Below are 18,292 nucleotides of genomic sequence, written 5' to 3' on the forward strand. Positions count from 1 at the left end.
GAATAGCACAAAATTGTTTGAAGTCCATCACCTCTACTTCAAATTTGTTTGAGTAAAGCATTTTGCTGAACTCTTCAGTTCATTACCAGCAATTTGTTGAAGAGACTGCGTTGAATCTTGAACACATGATTCCGAACTGCAGATGAATTCATTATATTACGGAATTTAACTTTCTGGCATATAAACAAGTCTACAAATGAAACGAGTATACTCTACATTACCTCAACTCACAGGGTCCTTTTGTGTCAATGGAGGATTGTCCATCGTGAATAGCATCAATAAATTCATAATCTTGATCAACCATGTCTGGTTGAGTGTTGGGTGCTTGCAAGTTTTGTGCCATGTCGTTGTCATTGGTTTGGATCCTCAACGGATTGACTACATTGTGGCTATTAATATCAGAACCAACTTCATGTACATGACTGAAACTTACATTGCCATCACAAAAGTACTGAGGATCAGAGATAGCTGTCAACGTCACGTGATCGATAGATTGAGCTTCAAAAACGTCAAGTGCATTTTGAGGTAATGCTGCCATTGACAGGCCCGACAGAAACTGCGATGAATGATTTCGTGCAAATCGCTGTTTGCACATAACAAGTTGTGACAGAACAAGTTGCAGTTCTTCCTCCATTTGCTGAATCTGGTACTGATACTGCATTATCACACCTAAACAACCATGCACAGGAAATCTATCACGAATATTAGCTTCGTAGATAATCGATCTCATCGCCTCCATCTTCTGCGTCTCGTCGAGGTCCTTGAGTATTTTCAAAATGTTACCGACTCCGAATAGCTTATGTGCATTTTGGAAAATCTTTGGTTTGTCAGGTGGGAAAAAAGGAGCAAGTACACATTCTGAAGTGCACTTTCTCCTCTGATACCTGCACCTAGCACAAGCCTGGTTTATCCCACTCTTACTCATTTCTTGTTTTTAGGCTGACAAAACTGAGAAACAAGTGGTCATTCACTTGTAGTGCATGATTTGAGGATGAGTAAAATGAAGAGAGATTTAAATTTTTTCTTATCCTTGGAATTTCAAATTACCACTATAATTTATCTACTTATCCTTATTGTGTTTATTTCTGTTTCATTCAAAACAAACTATTGTTTAAGTAGTGTACCGGAACGTACACATTTTAAACACCAGAGTTAAATTTGAAATTTCGGAAAACATACATTTATTTTATCTATTTTCCCCGCATCATTTTAGTGATGCTATAAACTGATATTATATATTTGGATGTCTCTGCACCGTTGTTATGCCTATACTTTTTTCTCAAATTGGATTTTAGTGCACATTTTTCCATTTTAAAAACACATTTCTTCTTTTAAAAAAAAATATTATTATGGTCAACTGGTTGATTGAGAGGCTATTTCTTAAAAGATTAATACAGAGATTCTTCAAACAAATTCATCATCAATTTTATTTTAAACGTGTAGCAACTCCGGATAAGACAATTATGCTCGAGGATCGGTGGGAGAAAACGATCCAACAATATAGTGTACTTTAGCAGATCGTTTAATCAATATTATTTGTGTTTTCTAGTTATATTACATTATTTCCGACACGCATTTAATAATTTTTAACACCATACATTTGTTATTTGTCCAAGTAAACTGCAATTAGGCATTCAATTGCACAAGTAAACTACATTTAACTACACTTCAATTACACGTTCTAACAAAACATTATTTTTTTTCTACATGTGATAACAGGGGGAAATTTTAAAAGGGGAAGAAGACATAAACCTTGAGCTACTATTAAGGACATTTAAAGGTTAAAAGAACATTACAAAATTTTTAACATTATAATGTACACTTATGAACTACCCCTTGTAATAACAAGATTATCACCGAAATCGAAGAATCATAACTTAGAAAAAAACTTTGAAAGTGCAAGTGCTAGTTCTTTAAGTGAAATGTCAGCAAATGTACACCAGAATACATGCACTTTACTCTAAAATTGTCTTGACCTTTTCAGTTTCGAGGATTTGACTATACTCCGATTGAAGGGGATAGTCATTAGAGTGCAGTTGTGAAGGGAGAGGCCAACTATAAATTTAAGATCCAAGAGCCTATAAAATCACTGTACAAAACCATTTTGTTTCAAGAACAAATAGGAAATACAATTCTAATATAACCTGATAGTTCTTTACTATTACCTAAGTTTGTCTGCATTATAATAATACTGGCAAAGCATACCAGTCTAAGTTATCGACATCATCACATGCTCAAAGTATCCAAGTTGAAAAGCTCTGCAATTTTCTTCTCACCCGAACCATCTCCAAGTTGAAAAGACCACCATGAAGCGGAATAATCTTGAATTTCTGCGTCTTTACTTCATGCCATTAAATTTCATCAATTTTCAGAACAAACCTACTCTAAAACCCGGGATAATGGGAAAACTTTACTGACTAGATCCTCGATTGTTTTCGCAAGTATACCTCAATACCATCAGATATTATTCCATGACACAATACTTTGCTCCATTTAGCGTGTCTGTAACTCTACAAAATTTCTTGATTAGAACAGTAATCTTTACTGTTAATATCCTTGCCTGGATATTAAGCCCCATATGTACGAGTATCAATCTTTCCAATTCAACTAGAAAATACATCCCTGCATTGTCTCGGTTGCATGTTTGAATTTCAACCCACATAAAGCTCAAAGCTTCCGGTGCATGAGAATGTGATTAGGTACATGTAAAACTAGTTTACAGCTTCAAAAAAGAGCACCTGAGGTTGCAAATGTCCTCTTTCACACATCAGAATAACATCATCCCAACCACCAATTACCTACAGAAAAAATAGTTAGGTCTGTGAAATCATATATTAAGGTAATGAGAACTCAAGAATTATTAATTGTCAGTGATCCTCCTTTGAGTTTACTTTGTAAATGAAAACAATATACATCCAACTCCAAGTACGCAAGGTCATCACCACAAATTAGTGTGGTGAGGTCAAAATTTCAAAAAGTTCAATAAATTGATGAAGGGTCTTCATTTGAATGTCAGGTATTAATTTAATTTGCAATATACATGAAATCTGTGTATACACAATTGCAAGTTCAGCAGGCTCTATTTTAATTTCCCCCCACAGCCCCACTCCTACCATGCTGGCTATGCTACCTACGGACAGACTACGAAATAGTTATCACCAGAATGTAAGGATTTACCTTGACGGTTTTATCATCATACATAATCCACCGTTCATGATCATGACTGTATGCAAAACAAAAATAATGTTGCCCATAATAGCAAACCTACATAAGAAAAACTTTGTGAAGTTAAAATCGAACAGTAGAATAAAATATGAAGCATTGATTGGATATAATTACATTAGAATCTACATCGTCTTCCAAACAGACAAAAAAGACAGGCATAAAAGATACATAAAGGGAGGGGGTCCCAAGTAAATTTGCACAATAAACTCTTAACGCTACAGAATCCTACAGCACAAAAAAGATTATCACAGATGTGGCTGGTTTGTCAAAATCAACCATACAAATGTTATCATAAAATAACTTATAAAGATCTTCGGGTTGGAATAGGTACCAAAGATGATCGGGTTAATTTGAGCCACTTATAGGTTTAGGAATTGGATTATATTAAACACAACAAATTGGAGGGTAGAGATTTACATTAAAACAAACCATACTTTATACTTGTACATATCGTATGAGCTTTCTAACATGATTGTCTGGTAGAAACTATATCAGAGCAAGTCCAATGCTAGATAGAAAATGGCTATAGCCACTACTCTGATATGACACCAAAAAGTTGTTTTTGGTGCTAAAATAGCACTTGCACTCCAATGCTAGTTGTATTTTACAACCAAATAATTTCATATTTAGCTAATATTTCATCCAAATCATTCACTTTATTTTAAAGTGAACCTCCTTGCACTACATTATTAGTTATTTGATGATGTGGCAAGGATGGCTATAGCCATTCTTGGTCTCAAATTTAAGACCAAGTATCCATTTATACATTTATCCATCAATGTATAGCTATGCAAGTGGAGTTTTATGATTTTAGTCCAATATTATAGCTAAAAGACTAAATATAGCTATGCATTGGACTTGCTCTCACAAAGATAATCAAATATATCTTTCTAATACAAATATGAGCAACAAAGTCCGAACACGTAGAGGAATGAAAGATTACAAGAGTTTACATATACAAACTATAAGTAAACGTAAATCTGCAAAGAGTCGGAGAAGTAGCAAATAAATCTTCTCAAATATATATCCAATAACATCACTTCATTATATTCATCATCTCCGCAAATAAATCTTCTCAAATATATCCAATAAACATCATTTCATAATATTCATCATCTCCACAGATAAGATTTCTTATTTATATCAAATAAATCAATTCATAATATTCATCATGTACACCTGCTACTACTGCTGCTAAGACTACTAACACTACTACGACGACTACAACACTAGTATGATCAGGACACCTAATCAATTACATTTAGTTCTTTCCTATATTTTAATAATATAGAATATATACAAATCAATTTACAATTTCTTTGTTCACATCATTAAAATAAACATAGTTGTGTTTTAAAAGAAACAACTAGTTGGGCCAATTACTTTAAGCATACATTTCTTGAATCTCAGCGATTCCTTGAGAATTTTCACCAAAATGAAGTCTAAAACACATATAACAGGTAAAAACCAACACGAGAACATGTTCTACTCTCATTGGTGTTAGATTTTGTAGGATTGCAGCCAAATCAATACCCCTCTTTTCTTAAGGAAAAAGGTCAAAGTTTGAACCCTATAAGAGGGTAGCCCAATAAGCCCCTCATTTACTAATTACTAATATGAGGTCGACGGTTTGAACCTTAGTGGATCCATGTGCCCTCTGCAATTAAGCAATACTCAAAAAACAAGAAATTACACACTGTTTTGCTAGATGCGGGAGGACATTCTCCATGCACAAGGGGTCGCCCACCCAATTAAAATCACTAAAATCAAGGCAAGGTGAGGCCTTGACAACTATGATTATCTTTAATTAAATGTGCTAGGTGGAGACTGTTTAGGCTACAAATTAAGGTATAGCATGCCAAAGACTTGCAACATTAATTAGTTAAGATAGACCATAGATCCATAGATGGGCCATAATAATGGAATTAGGATGCCAGAATAATTTATCAATATGTCTTGTCCCAACTTTGTCCATAAAATAATGAAGTGGCAGTGCTATTGATTTAAATGACTAGAGAATATATTATTAAGCATAGTGTCAATTCTTCATCTAGTAATGATTAAGGCTTAATTATATGCTTTATAAAATATAATCAAGATAAATTCTTATCAAATATATGTTTAGATTTAAAAAAATTCAATGGACATTTAATTCTATAAATTAGATTTTTCATGTATACAGACAGAGGTGAATGAGAATTTGAACCATCGGCCTCGGTCAAGCGAGGAGAAGGGAAGGAGCCTAACCAGTAACCACTAATCTATCAACAATTCCTGAATATATCAAACTCATATTTGTATAAAGATAATAATAAGAACAACCATTCATACGTTCAAATCTCAAAAGATAAGCCGAGAAGTTGTGTATACCACTGAAATCAAGCAATGTCGATTATTCAGATCAAGACCTTGATAAAGAACGCCAATGTCTATCTCAGTAGCTAATGATGCCAATGTAGCTTTAATGTCATCAATGTTTTCACATGTATTCTGCCAGCCCAAAACTGCAAAAATAACATGTACATAGGCATCGTTGAACAAGTCACTTACAAATTAAAAAAAAAATCACCTATTAATTAATTATTTCGCGTGCACAAAATTAGCCACCTGTTGTAAAAACATGAGGGGGGGTTGAGAGAAAATGATGCTTGTAATTGAACTTTCCACAGCCTTTAGATTCTGGATCACAAGTGTACTGGTCATTCATTTCAACAAATTTAAGTAGCTCACCAAAGGAACTTTCAGGACTCAGAACCTGAATGGTAAAGGACATATTAGAGTTGAGACTACGCTAACTACATATTACTAATCACAAGTTATGACCCGTAAAATATTGATACTATGCAGGACAGAATTGAGAAAGATAAATTATATTATAAAATCAAGAACAGAAGATCAAAGCAATGAATTATATGAATCCCAAGAATAATTAATCAATATTATTTCCAAGAAAGTGTATAATCAAAGCCAGGTAATAATGTGGGGATTACAATACTTATATAATAAACTGAAACCCTAATAAATAACCTAATGGTCTAAGCCCCGTAACAATTGGGCTTTATTATAAATACCCTTCTTATTTAATATACTACTAGCCCCACATAAAAATATAGAGATAAATACTTTACTTATCTTTACACTAAATAAATATAAACTAATTAATAAAATATATATTAATACTTTATTCTTGTTCCTCATCATATACAATATTAAGCATTTCAAAAAAAATAATTCAAACACATACCTTCATAGTACGGAGGGAACTGGCATTTATATTATGAAAGAAAGATGTGTATTTCATAAATTTTGACTCCAAACCACAATTGTAGCAGTTCAGTCTTTCAGAAATATTCATTCCAAAAAGAGTGTGTGCCACACAAGCGTTATTAGCACAGTCCCACGAGCTCAGGTTGCTTCCAACAGTTTCAGTATTAGACATACCAAGGCCAGACGTGAATGACCGATGAAGACAGTCAAATATCACTCCTAATACTTCAGAAGCATCATTCATCTGAGCCTGTTAAATACAATCATGTTATTAATACACAAGGACCTCACTTTGTCATCTGACAAAGGGTTAAAGAAATTGTATGGGTAAGTGGTAACTGAAAGCTTTGACAACAAATAACCTACCAACTCCCATCTCTCCAATCAATTCAGAATATTGTTTCCAAAAAAAAAATAGTATATGCATGTGCTCGTGTGATATAACATACAACTGCACTACAAACCAAAGAGACAAATACTCACACGGTGAGAATTACCTCTTGGAAAAAGTTGCTTTCAGGATAGAGATTGCTTAAAGCAATCCTTAAAGGAGTTGGGGCAACAGCCTCTCTCTTCAAGTCTACGGATGCCATGTTCAAGGCATTGAAAATATCAAACAAAGCACAAATGACACAAGGATCACCAACATGAACATGCCCCGAAATTGACTTCTTCAAGAACTCTTCACGAAAACGTGTTATGTGCCATAAGGACTGCAGTGTCAAAAAAAATGACCAGATATTAAGTTGTAGATTGTAAAATTTGACAAAAAACATGACCCTAAACTTTAAAGAGTCGAACCTGTATGATAACATTCAGAAAACAATTATATTCCCCGACTTCATTTTTCAGACCTAGGCCATACACTTCTTCCCCATTGATATTTTCATTAGTTTCATGGGACAAAACCACACCGTCATCTATTTCTGATAGCTTTAGTGGCATCCTTGAACTTGGGAAGTTCTTGTGTGCATGGAATGTGTCTGAAATATAAATTAGAGCTTGTAAATACTAATTAGAAATAAGTTGCAGGAAAATTTTCTGTACAATTTGTTGCCAAGTGGAGTAACAGTTTTGCAGGAGGCATTGCACAAACCAACTGCATAATGCATATTATTTACATGTTTGTATTTTCTCCAAACAATTTGGTACGCACATGCCACTTGTAAACTTGTAATAAGATTAATTAAATTTTAAGTGGGTTCATTTCCTAATATTGTAGTGTTCATGACAGGATAACTAAAATGTTTTCTGTTAATGATCCGGGATTTAGTGTACCACAATACTTGCTAATACTAAATGCAAAAACTTACAGCCTATCATATATAGGCTATAAACTTGCTAATACTGAATCAAGTACAAGACACTTTGTGATGTGCCGCATTCTGCATCTGAACTAACATAGTTTAGACAAATAATTAGAATAACTAAATATATAGCCAATAAAAGACTACTTGAGGTCATTGCAATTGATAGAAAAAATGAAGGCGAATTGTTTATTAATTACCGAGGCTTTGCCGCACTGCTCTTTGAAGGTCGGCTTGAAATCTCTCTTCGTCGTCCTCTTCTGAATGTATTTGTCTCAATGTTTTTGAATTGTTCTCAGAACAATCACCATCTGATTTCATGTAAGACCCGTATCGTATTAGTTTGTTTCTATACAAGATGATTCGTCAAACATCTCAAAGGAATACGTATATGTGTGTGTACATATATATAATATCAAGACAATTCCGAAAGGTACGGCTATATTATTATGGAACAACGAAAACCTCAAATAAGCTCTGATGAAGCTCATTCTAATCATATTTACATACTTGATATTAAAATATCAAAAAAAAAAATTCAAAAAAAGCAAGATGCCGACAAATTATCATAAATGCAGGAGCTGCAAACATGCAATTGTAAAAAAATAAAACAGTAATGAATCGGTGACTAAGATGGACTATAGAGACTTAAAAAAGGTACTATTTCTACTCTTCCCACATACGATACGGGTGAAGGCAAGGGTGACAAAAGAGTGCGCAGCAGGGCACTAAACTGGTAAGAGTCGCTATTCTGTGACCAAAAGGTCTAAAAAGTAACAGTCCAACAATCACAAAGCCCAACAAGTATAAAAAAACATATCAGGAAAGAATCAGCGATATTCTAGATGCTCAATGATTTAGGTCATAAAAATATTCTAGATGCTCCAACTGTCTTTATAAATTTGATAGTGTTTTTAAGAACCTTAATCCTACTTCCATACATACAAACAAACCATTAATAAAAAAATGCATGTTTTACTGGCATACAATCATAAATAGTTGCACATTGAAGAATTGCATAAAGATGCAATTATGAAAACACTTGCATGCAATATGCAACAATAAGTATATAATACATCCCTTAAATCCGACCAGAAATATTAACAAGGTTTCTATATGCATGTGTGTACATAGTACAGGCCTTACCACGGATACTTTCATGTGAATGAGATCTTCCTGCTTCAACTGTTTCAGTCTCAGATGGCACAGGTTGCAACTTCCCATCAGCCAAATTTGCTGAATTTCTATGGCGTTTACCCCTCCTTCCCTTGCGTCCCTCAGAGAGAAAAACACCATTGTTTCGAATAGCTCCATTAGGTAAGCCTGCACAAGATAGAATATGACCACATTCATAATACCATCCAAACTCTGGAATAGCCTTGTGATATACTAATGACTGACTTTGTTTAATTTCTTCATTATAAAGATGGCCTTTGGTGATACCAATCAACTGGGATGCTTCCTCTCCAGAGTCTTCAGGCACACGTCCTAAGAGGTTTGGGAATCCAGTGCTCTGACCCGAGGATTCCTGAAGTTTGAGTTTTGTAAGTTAGCTCATAACAAAATTCAATTTGCATTCCACCAATATTTGGAGAGTCTGAATATCTGAATATAGTGTAACAGCAAGTCCTAATTTTCATATTTTTTTTGAACAGGATAAATTTTAATATTCTCTATTAATTATAATAATAGTAGTAAAACGAACACTCACCTGACTACTGTTATTCATTTGTCCCTGCACGTTTTTATCATTAACACTGTGAGTAAAATAATCATCTGGCAGCCCAACTGCCACCTCCTCTGAATTTGCTGCTGCAGATTTTTTATGTTGCTCAGCGAGGTGCTTCTGCTTAGCCTCATTTTCAATACGTCGTTGATAATCCAAGGTTTCTTCAAGTTTCCTTTCTTCTGCTTCAAGCTCAATCTTCCTTCTTAGTTCTTCCTCTTTATTTGACTCAACAGCAGTCCCATCAACAGTTTCATGATCTGGATGGTTTACATCGCTGGGAACTACTGACAAGCTGCAGAAATACATAGATCAAAGGGACACACAATTATAACAGAGGGACATACAAACTAACAGAGGGACATACAAACTAGATGATGAAATTAGGCATGGACTATGACATACAAACAATTATAATAGAGGGACACATTCACGAGGGTGCACAAGTTTATGCATGTTAAAAAAACAGAAGGCATACGTCTGTTCAGAACTCTCATGGTGAAGCATATGCAGTTCACTGCTACCAGAAACCTGCAAAAGATGCAAATCTATTACGCATACTTCATCTATTCAATTGATAATCATGAAGTAAATAAAGTGTGGCCATTTAGCAAGAAGCAAATAAATAAATAAAATACATATAGCACAATGAAATGCGACTATTTTCATACTTTATGATCCTTGGTTTTTCTGTAGTCCTTATTTTTCTTCTTCTCCTTAGATTTCTCATGTAGATGTTTTGCATTATCGGATGCACCACCTACTCCCTTTTTTAAGTCAAGATCAAGTTCTGCTAAAAATGCTTCTCTAGCAGCATCAGATTTCTGTGTCGCATCTTTTTCTGCAAGATCTTCCAAGCGTGCCTGGAGAGATAGAAATGAACAGACAAACAAAAGTTTGCTCAAAAATAATATGAAAGCAAGAAGTAATGAATTGTAGAAAAAATAATGCATATACAGACCCGCATAAATGACTTAATTAGAGGAACTAATATTGATTGATAATCATGGGCAGAAACTGGATCAAGCTTGACTTTAAGTTCCTCCATCCCACTAGCATTGCGCATAATCCGAGCATCAATTTTGCTGAGCTGCAGTGATTTAAAAGTGAGATAATATGGAAAGATAATGCAAACTTTACGTAAAAAGTAAACGATGACCTACAAACCTCAATAGACAAGTGTTCTTTTTGTCTCTGGATTGCAACTTCAATACAGGAGTTCACTTGATGCAGATAGTCCTTTTTCCAGTCAGTTTCTTCACCAGATTCCAGATCACAAAAAGGAGAATTCACTCCAGCATAATTATCTTCAATACCAAAATGGTTGTTGACATCCAAAGATTCGGCTTCTTTTAAAACATTAGAGATTGCATCCAGTTCAATCCTATTGCTAATAAGCAAACCATCACTGTCACTTTTAATGAGCTCTTCACGTCGCTTCATTAAGACAGACTCGTAACTTCTGGGAACACAATCAGTGGCATGCTCTTTCTTTTTACCTTCCTCGAGACAGATATCTTCTACCATTTGTAAAGCCTCCTCATAACTTAGATGCTCGCATTTTCTCTCACACAAGCTCTGTTGGTGGTGAAATTCCTTCTCAAGCATCTGAAGAATTTCCACGCCCTGATTTGTTTTCTCTTCTCTATTTCGTGTCCAGATGGCCAACTGTTCCGCAAAACTGGAACCTGTAAACAACCAGGACAATAAAGCATCTTCATCGATAACATGTCTATTCTCATGAGAATCGCGAGACGAAGATGTTCTAGTTGCATCAACCGGAAGAGCATCATGGCAAGTAATTGAATATATCTCCCAAGGCAAGAAATGTTCGTTAAACAAAAGGCATGATTCACATTCATCAAGAACTACCTGTTCTACAGTATCAACAGCTTGGCTGCTACTGCTAAAGTCATCCATGGAATTACTCTTCTCAGAATATCTACCTACTCCACAAGAATGAGATAGCTCCTGTAAGAATGCATGTATCTTCTTCAGCTCGGGAGCTCCTAGAAAGCATATGCATACAGGTGACAAGTCAACTCCATAGTTAAAAAGCCGAGAACCAGCCGAAAGCCCCTGCAACTCATCCATTGCAAACTGTATCACCTTACTGAGATGGCTTGCGGCCAGGTATTTATGTTGAATTAGCAACTCAAATAAGGAACGAATTTTCTCAAGGAGCTTTGCACGTTCGGAATCATCAAATAATGGCCAGCTATCAGGAAGAAATGTTGTATTGCTACCTGAATTTTCATTGTATTTTGTCCACTTCATGTCAGAAATCTTATCGTATTGTTTGCTACTCTCTGTATTTATGCCATTGCAAATATCATCCGATCTCTCGGATGAATCCCATGCATCTTCATACACAGAACTTCCGGTAAAAAAGTCCTTGTGCTCATCAGATGCTTGACCATCAGAGTGTTTCTCAAGCAACATAACTGCAGCATTAATATCCAATGGTTTCCAAGGACAGTTGAGAAGCAAGTCACTCGACTCCTTTCCAATATTTTGAGGCATAAGTGACTGCATTTTAGGCAACAGGATGCCCAAGTGCTCCAGATTAACATGGTTAATATGCAACTCAGAGTTCGCAAACTTCTCACTGCAACGGCAGCATGCCCAAAACTTCCACACTTTATTAGCTTCAGTAAATGACAAAGCTTCTGAAAGGACTTCAGATGCCAGCCCATCCTTTGACGAGCTGAAATGTGCCTTGATATCTGAGACTTTTATTTTAAACAAGTCTTTCTTCATTTCCAAGCTCATACATTTCCAAAAAGATTGAACCAAATCTTTTCTCTCAGCAGAAGATGCAGCTTTTCTGACATTCTTTCTCCGCTCACCAGCTCGCTGACCAGATCCTGAAGAGGTTTCTACAGCCTTATCGCCTTCATTTTGGGGTTGAGGTGACTCTGTTTTCTGCTGCAATAGCCGCGCTGCAGCAACCCGAACTTCAATCTCTTTCCTCCTCTCCTCAGGCGTCTTGGTTGCCTTCTTAATCTCATTGGGCCTTCGTGACTGAGCCATTTTCACCTCCATCGGGTCCTCCGTAGCTCTCCTAATCGGAATCAACCGAAACTTTTCCTCCCCATTATTAAGATTCTTCATCCATGACGAAAGCGAAGCAATATTCGATTTCTGAATCAACGACCGCAGCTCATTCTGCACATGTGCCACTCTCGAATCAAGAGTAGACAGCTTCAACTGACTCTCATCCTGCAAACTCTCCTTCCCGGGATCAACCGGATTCTCAATCCCCAACGCACGCTCACACTCCTGCACCACTTCCTCATAATCCTTCGCCTCACTCGCAGCCTCATACATCAAATTCGCATAAAAATGTGCAAACTCAATCGAATTAGGCGACAACACCACCGCCTTCCTGGCACTCTCCACCGCATTCCTCAAATGCCTTTGCTTCGTATTCGTATCATCAATAACCGACGCAACCTTAACACACACCGTCCCTTGCACTCTATGAATCAACGCTAAATACGGAGAATTCTCATTCCTAACACACATATCCTTCATAAGCCTTAAAGCTTTCGTATGATTCCCCCTCCCTAACGCATTTAGGGCACGCTCACACTCCAACTTAATAGCACCATAATTCGAAACACCTAAATCGCTCCCGTAACCTCCTCTAACTCTACTAACTTGCAGTTCATTCGTTTCGCTTCGACGAATCGACAAATCTAAACTACCGTTCCCATCCAATTCACCGCCAGACTCAATCGGCGGTGAATTCGACGATATCTTAGAGCGAGGAGCTGCGCCTCGCTTCTTATGCCCCATAACAATCCAATTTCATATATAATTATGTAAATATTATAAATTAAACATAACTAATCAAATACTTACTCGGAATTAAACAGGTGATTGAAGAGAAATGTGAGAAATAAGTTGAAATCGATCGATCGGCGTTGATGTAGAGAGGGCTGTTTGAGTAAATAGTTGTTATGTTGTGTGTGTATAGATGTAAGTATAGGATGAACACACCAACCCAGGGTGAGGTTTGGTTTGGTTTGGTTTGTATATCTTATATCTGCGCCCAAATACAAAGTGTTACTAAACGTTTTCTCTAGTCTAACAAACACATACATACATGTTGGATTTTATAAATTTTTTTAAGTGGAAACTTGCATTTTTATTTGATTAAATTAGATTTGTATAGGAGTATTTTTAAAAAATATATTTGTAAATTTTAATATCCTTAATGCAATTATAATACTTTATCATTAAAGAAAGATGACTTGTTATGTTAGAATATCTTTTTAAATTCTTTTTGTTTTAAAAGATATAAATTAGATACTTATTTGTATTGACTAGATTAATTTCAATGTTTTTGTCATTTTATTCACGGCTGAACTTGAAATATTATTATTAGTTAACTCCGAGTTTAATGTATTCTTCTTATATAATTATGAGTTATACGTGATATTTTTTAGGGTTTAATGTATATTTTATATCAAATCTTCAGTTATTTTATTTTAATTTAATAACATATATATTAAAAATAAAAATGTACACGCATTATGTCAAATATTTTTCACAACCTTTTATTCTTAAAATAAAAATGATATATTTTTTTGACGTTGTTAGATAATTATTAATCTTTTATCGTGGTGATGTGGACCGCAACAAAACTTTTTAACTCAAAATGAAAAATCACTTTTAAGTACTCCCCGGTCCCAGATCACTGCCCCTTCCCTGCCCAAACCCAACGCAAACAAGCTTGAATGAACATTTTATGTTTGCAAAAAAAGACAGCTAGTCCATAGCACATAACCTAGCCCAACATAGGGTATCAAGTGGGCTGAGGGACTGGATCTATCTTTATGATTGAAGTTGGTAGCTAGCTAGAAATGGGCTTTAAAAAGGATAGCCCGAACTTACGGTTCTAAACTTCTAAAATTAAAAACATTAAAAATAATCTTGTAATAAAAAAATTCTTTTGTGTATATAAGGGAAAACAAAGGTTTTTCCATTACTTTGGCCCGAACTAACACAAACTATACATTAGTTTTTCCATTAATTTAGAAAAATAGGATGTGAATTACTAAGGCTGTAAATTAATCTTAACTATCGGGTATCTTAACTTAGATCCGACTCGAAAATATAATACATGATTTATGATCCAAATATGGTGGAAAAGTCATAATCAAATAAAATATGATACGGGACATGAGTACTAACATACCCGCTCAGATTACGTCTCATGTTATCTTTTATAAAATAATGCTACCCGAGTATGATCTCTGACTTGTATTTGGTTAAAATCCGAATATGAATTATTATCTTAACTTTTTATATTTCTAAGTAAATAGCAGTTTTATAATTTTTATAATAACTTCTATGAATTTAAATTTTTAAGAATATCCATCCTTAAAATGGAAAAATTATAATTGTATATATTTTAAGTGTTTATTTGTGTTTATTATACTTTTAGAATATTATATTTATTTTAAAATAAATGATCATTATATAATATAAATTTATAATATTTATAATATTAGTGGATCATATTTGACTCAGGTCTGTTATGGATAATAAACTTGGTTATATTTATTACATGAATTTAATGTTAGGGTTCATGAGCTCAAGGCTTGTAATGGTTGGGCTTGTATTTCGTGGCTTAAATATGCCCTCACAAGATGCCTACGTATCTCTGTGTGTTTAGAAAATCAAGTCAAGACGTAATTCTGAATGGTAGTGAAACCCTTTATATAGATGTTAGATGTTCATGTATTGGGTGTTCAATGATACATTCACCATCTACAATTGAGGATTTGTTCCACAAAGACTTGTCTTGAGATAGGGATTTCATTCCTTTGGGCTAAATCTGAGTTACGGGATACTTCGTTACTATTGGAGTTTCTCTATTAGTGAAAATGGTCGAGTGCGGTGGATTTTCGAAAGTGGATGCGATAGTGTGAGTTGAGGTTATTAGTTCAACGCTATTTTGTATTCTTGTCATGGTTGATATTGTCTGACTACCATAGATGGTGCCGAATATTATAGTTAATCATTAGGGTTTGTCTAATACTAGGCTTTTTGAGATTCGAGTTTTAATATTGGTTGGGCTTGTGTTTCATGACTTAATTATTCATTCACAAGATGCCTACGTATCGCACTAAGCTTTGGAGATTTAATGAGCAAGTCTTCGTCTTTGATTTGACATTGAATTCCTAAAACGTAGTAAGTAGATTACTTATTGGTTTAGGTGTCTTGGATGCTACTTTTCATAGAGTTGTATCCTTAATTAGACACATTTAATGAGCTGTTAATTTATTTTAATTATTAATTTCATAATTAATAAATAATTTGGGTTTCAGGTCTCATTAATTGGGCTTTGTCATGGAACCACACTAGGTCTATTTAATATATCATTAATTATATTTCTAGGATCATTTTTGGCACATATCATTTGCCCCCCAACTTCTGGGAAACTTGCTCGAAATTTCGTAGAAGTTAAGTTATTTCATGTTATTCCAAGTGTATCATTTTTAGCGCAAAGTGTGGAGCAACCTACACATTTACAATGTTTTGCCTTATTCGAGGCTTCCATATATTTTTTTAGGAAAATTTCTATAATTTTCCATATATTTTGTACATATTCTGTTAGGCCTGAATGATACTATAGAAGAGGGTTGAATATAGTATCTACAATCAATTCGATTATGAACACAAGTATGTAACAGAAAACAAGTTTATTCAATATATCAAACTCTGTTACAGTAGGTTTAATCTACTCTCTCAGTGATGTATGATATCACTAAAAGCTGCTAGGGTTACAATGAATAATATTCTCGTAAATGATAACACATATAGTGTAAACCCTAATCTGTATTTATATAATACACAGTTACAAGATAACTACCAATTGATATGATAATGATTCTGTTTCCTAGAATATATCAATCAGAGATTATCTACTGCAGTCCTATAGTTGTCCAATTCTTCATGCATATCTTTACTTGTTTAATCCAGATCCTCTCCTGTAAATCAGCCGCTTTTCATCCCTGGAGTGTATCCGCACTTAAGTTCTGATATAAGTTCTGACTCCTTAAGTTCTGATAACTTTCTATCTTCAGTAAGTTCTGATTTCCAGTTAAGTTCTGATATTCTGATAATAAGTTCTGAAACTAAACAAATCAGATTAGACATGACATCACAAATATATCTAACAATCTCCCCCAACTTGTAAATTATGAAAAATATACAAGTTAATAGATTTGATGATGTCAAAAACATTTAAGTACAAATGCAATAAGATGTTATTTTAAACAGCTAAATATAACTTACAGTACATGTAGCTTTACCAGTATCACTGGATCAATCTGAATCCAAAGTGATTCCTTGTAAAGTCTGTTACCAGCTTGTCCTCAACATTTCTCAGAACTTCAACTAACTATGCTTTAACTTGCATCATTTCTTCATCTTCATTATCACCAATTTGATAAATGGCTGTTCTGAGTGCATGAATTGATGTTCTTTCAAGTCCATCTCCAAGTCTGATAACTCTGGGATGTGAAGAGTCTTCATTGTAGCATAAGCATCTTCCCTTCAGAATTACTTCTACCTTAGCAGAATTTTTCCTCATAGGAATTTCTCTTCCATCATCCTCAGTGATTTTTGGAATGTATTCAGAAGCTTTTGAACCAGAAATTCTGAGAAGATCCCTTCTAGCCTTCAAAATGTAATCTGACCACCTTCTTGTAACATCAGATTTTACTTCCAGAAGGTAGTGAATATGTTGAAGCTCTTTGACAGACTTCTTTAGCACATCAGAATCTGCTAGTCTGTAAGTTCTGCCATCATTGAGAAATGATTTATCATAAGTATCCATGATAATTTGAGCAGACAGCACTTTGTCAAGGTGCTTTTGTTTGATTTTCTCATATGGTTTGTCTGTCAAAATGAAAGGATCTCTGAGAGTAGCTTCTACTCCTGTTTGTATATGTTCTTTGTCAGAACCTAATCCAGACTTGTCTCTAGCTTGCTTGGCTTTTAACCCAAATGTTGCAAGTTGATTCAACATTAGATTGGTCTTAGGTTCCACTGTAGTGGCTTTGTTCCATAGCAGCTTCTTCTTATCAGCAATTGACATCTTACCCAAATCAACTTGAGCTCTTTCAGAGGTTGATGTCTTGATGACTTTTTCAGGATTTGCAGATTTTTATGTAGCTTGCTGTTCTGAAATTTCTTCAGGATTTGTCAAGTTCTGAACTTCTTCACTCTGAACAACTTGAGCTATATCAGAGGTTGTCTTATATTTTTCTGTCATCTATCTTCTTTTCAGAGTTTCAACAGTTTCATCTTCTGCAGCAGCATCATCAAAGACTTGAACCATCTTGCACACATGATCCATCAGAATTTGAGGAATCTTCATCTTCTGTTTCTTGACTGTCTCCCCAACTTTTCTTTTTCCCTTGTCTTTGGGATCAGTAGTAGTTTGAGATCTAGTACTTGGAATCTCTGTGGCAGATCTTTCTTTTATCACAATCCCCTTTTCTTTTGGCTTTGGTGGCTTTTTAGCATCAGAAGCTTTTGACTTTGGTTTGCTCTTCTCAGCAGCAAATTTAGCTTCTTCTTCTCTTAATTCCTCTAAATCCACTCCTGGATTATCCTTAAGGAATAGTCTCTTGGCCAGTTCTTCATCAATAGTTTGAATTTTGGGATCCTTGTAAAAGAATATTACTTTCTTTCTCTTGAATTTCAGATTCTGCAAAAACTTCTGTGAATCTTGGCTTCCAGCTTG

At 34.8% G+C, this 18,292-nt stretch overlaps 2 protein-coding genes across 3 annotated transcripts; both read right to left on the bottom strand.

The window, feature by feature from the left end:
* Nucleotides 1-8: 8 nt before the first annotated feature.
* Nucleotides 9-623, bottom strand: LOC141682986 (uncharacterized). Its single transcript, XM_074487674.1, has 2 exons — nucleotides 222-623; nucleotides 9-136 (listed from the first exon to the last, which is right to left on the bottom strand). Exons 1-2 carry the CDS (start codon nucleotides 593-595, stop codon nucleotides 34-36), a joined length of 477 nt encoding a protein of 158 aa, XP_074343775.1. The 5' UTR covers nucleotides 596-623; the 3' UTR covers nucleotides 9-33.
* A 1,408-nt stretch (nucleotides 624-2,031) lies between these two features.
* LOC141683969 (uncharacterized) lies at nucleotides 2,032-13,599 on the bottom strand. Of its 2 annotated transcripts, none has more exons than XM_074488781.1 (15): nucleotides 10,693-13,599; nucleotides 10,487-10,615; nucleotides 10,197-10,388; nucleotides 10,004-10,056; nucleotides 9,511-9,820; nucleotides 9,243-9,327; nucleotides 8,946-9,122; nucleotides 8,000-8,110; nucleotides 7,294-7,475; nucleotides 6,990-7,205; nucleotides 6,470-6,742; nucleotides 5,833-5,980; nucleotides 5,596-5,729; nucleotides 3,178-3,264; nucleotides 2,032-2,798 (listed from the first exon to the last, which is right to left on the bottom strand). In XM_074488781.1, exons 1-15 carry the CDS (start codon nucleotides 13,324-13,326, stop codon nucleotides 2,712-2,714), a joined length of 4,818 nt encoding a protein of 1,605 aa, XP_074344882.1. In that variant the 5' UTR covers nucleotides 13,327-13,599; the 3' UTR covers nucleotides 2,032-2,711. The 2 variants fall into 2 exon arrangements, with proteins under 2 accessions (XP_074344882.1, XP_074344881.1); XM_074488780.1 differs by having other exon boundaries at nucleotides 9,201-9,327.
* Between the last annotated feature and the right edge of the window lie 4,693 nt (nucleotides 13,600-18,292).

The sequence above is a fragment of the Apium graveolens genome, chromosome 9 (assembly GCF_009905375.1).
Source record: "Apium graveolens cultivar Ventura chromosome 9, ASM990537v1, whole genome shotgun sequence".
In the NCBI taxonomy this organism is placed as follows: Eukaryota; Viridiplantae; Streptophyta; class Magnoliopsida; order Apiales; family Apiaceae; genus Apium; species Apium graveolens.

Bases quoted from the DNA above. Each gene is read 5' to 3' on its own strand.
- LOC141682986 (XM_074487674.1), bottom strand. From the start codon at position 595: ATGTGCAAACAGCGATTTGCACGAAATCATTCATCGCAGTTTCTGTCG. The intron at 137-221 runs GTAATGTAGAGT...ATTCATCTGCAG, and splicing joins AAAGGACCCTGTGAGTTGAG to TTCGGAATCATGTGTTCAAG.
- LOC141683969 (XM_074488780.1), bottom strand. From the start codon at position 13,326: ATGGGGCATAAGAAGCGAGGCGCAGCTCCTCGCTCTAAGATATCGTCG. The intron at 10,057-10,196 runs GTATGAAAATAG...CATCTTTTGCAG, and splicing joins GAAAAACCAAGGATCATAAA to GTTTCTGGTAGCAGTGAACT. The intron at 6,743-6,989 runs GTAATTCTCACC...TGTATTTAACAG, and splicing joins AAAGCAACTTTTTCCAAGAG to GCTCAGATGAATGATGCTTC.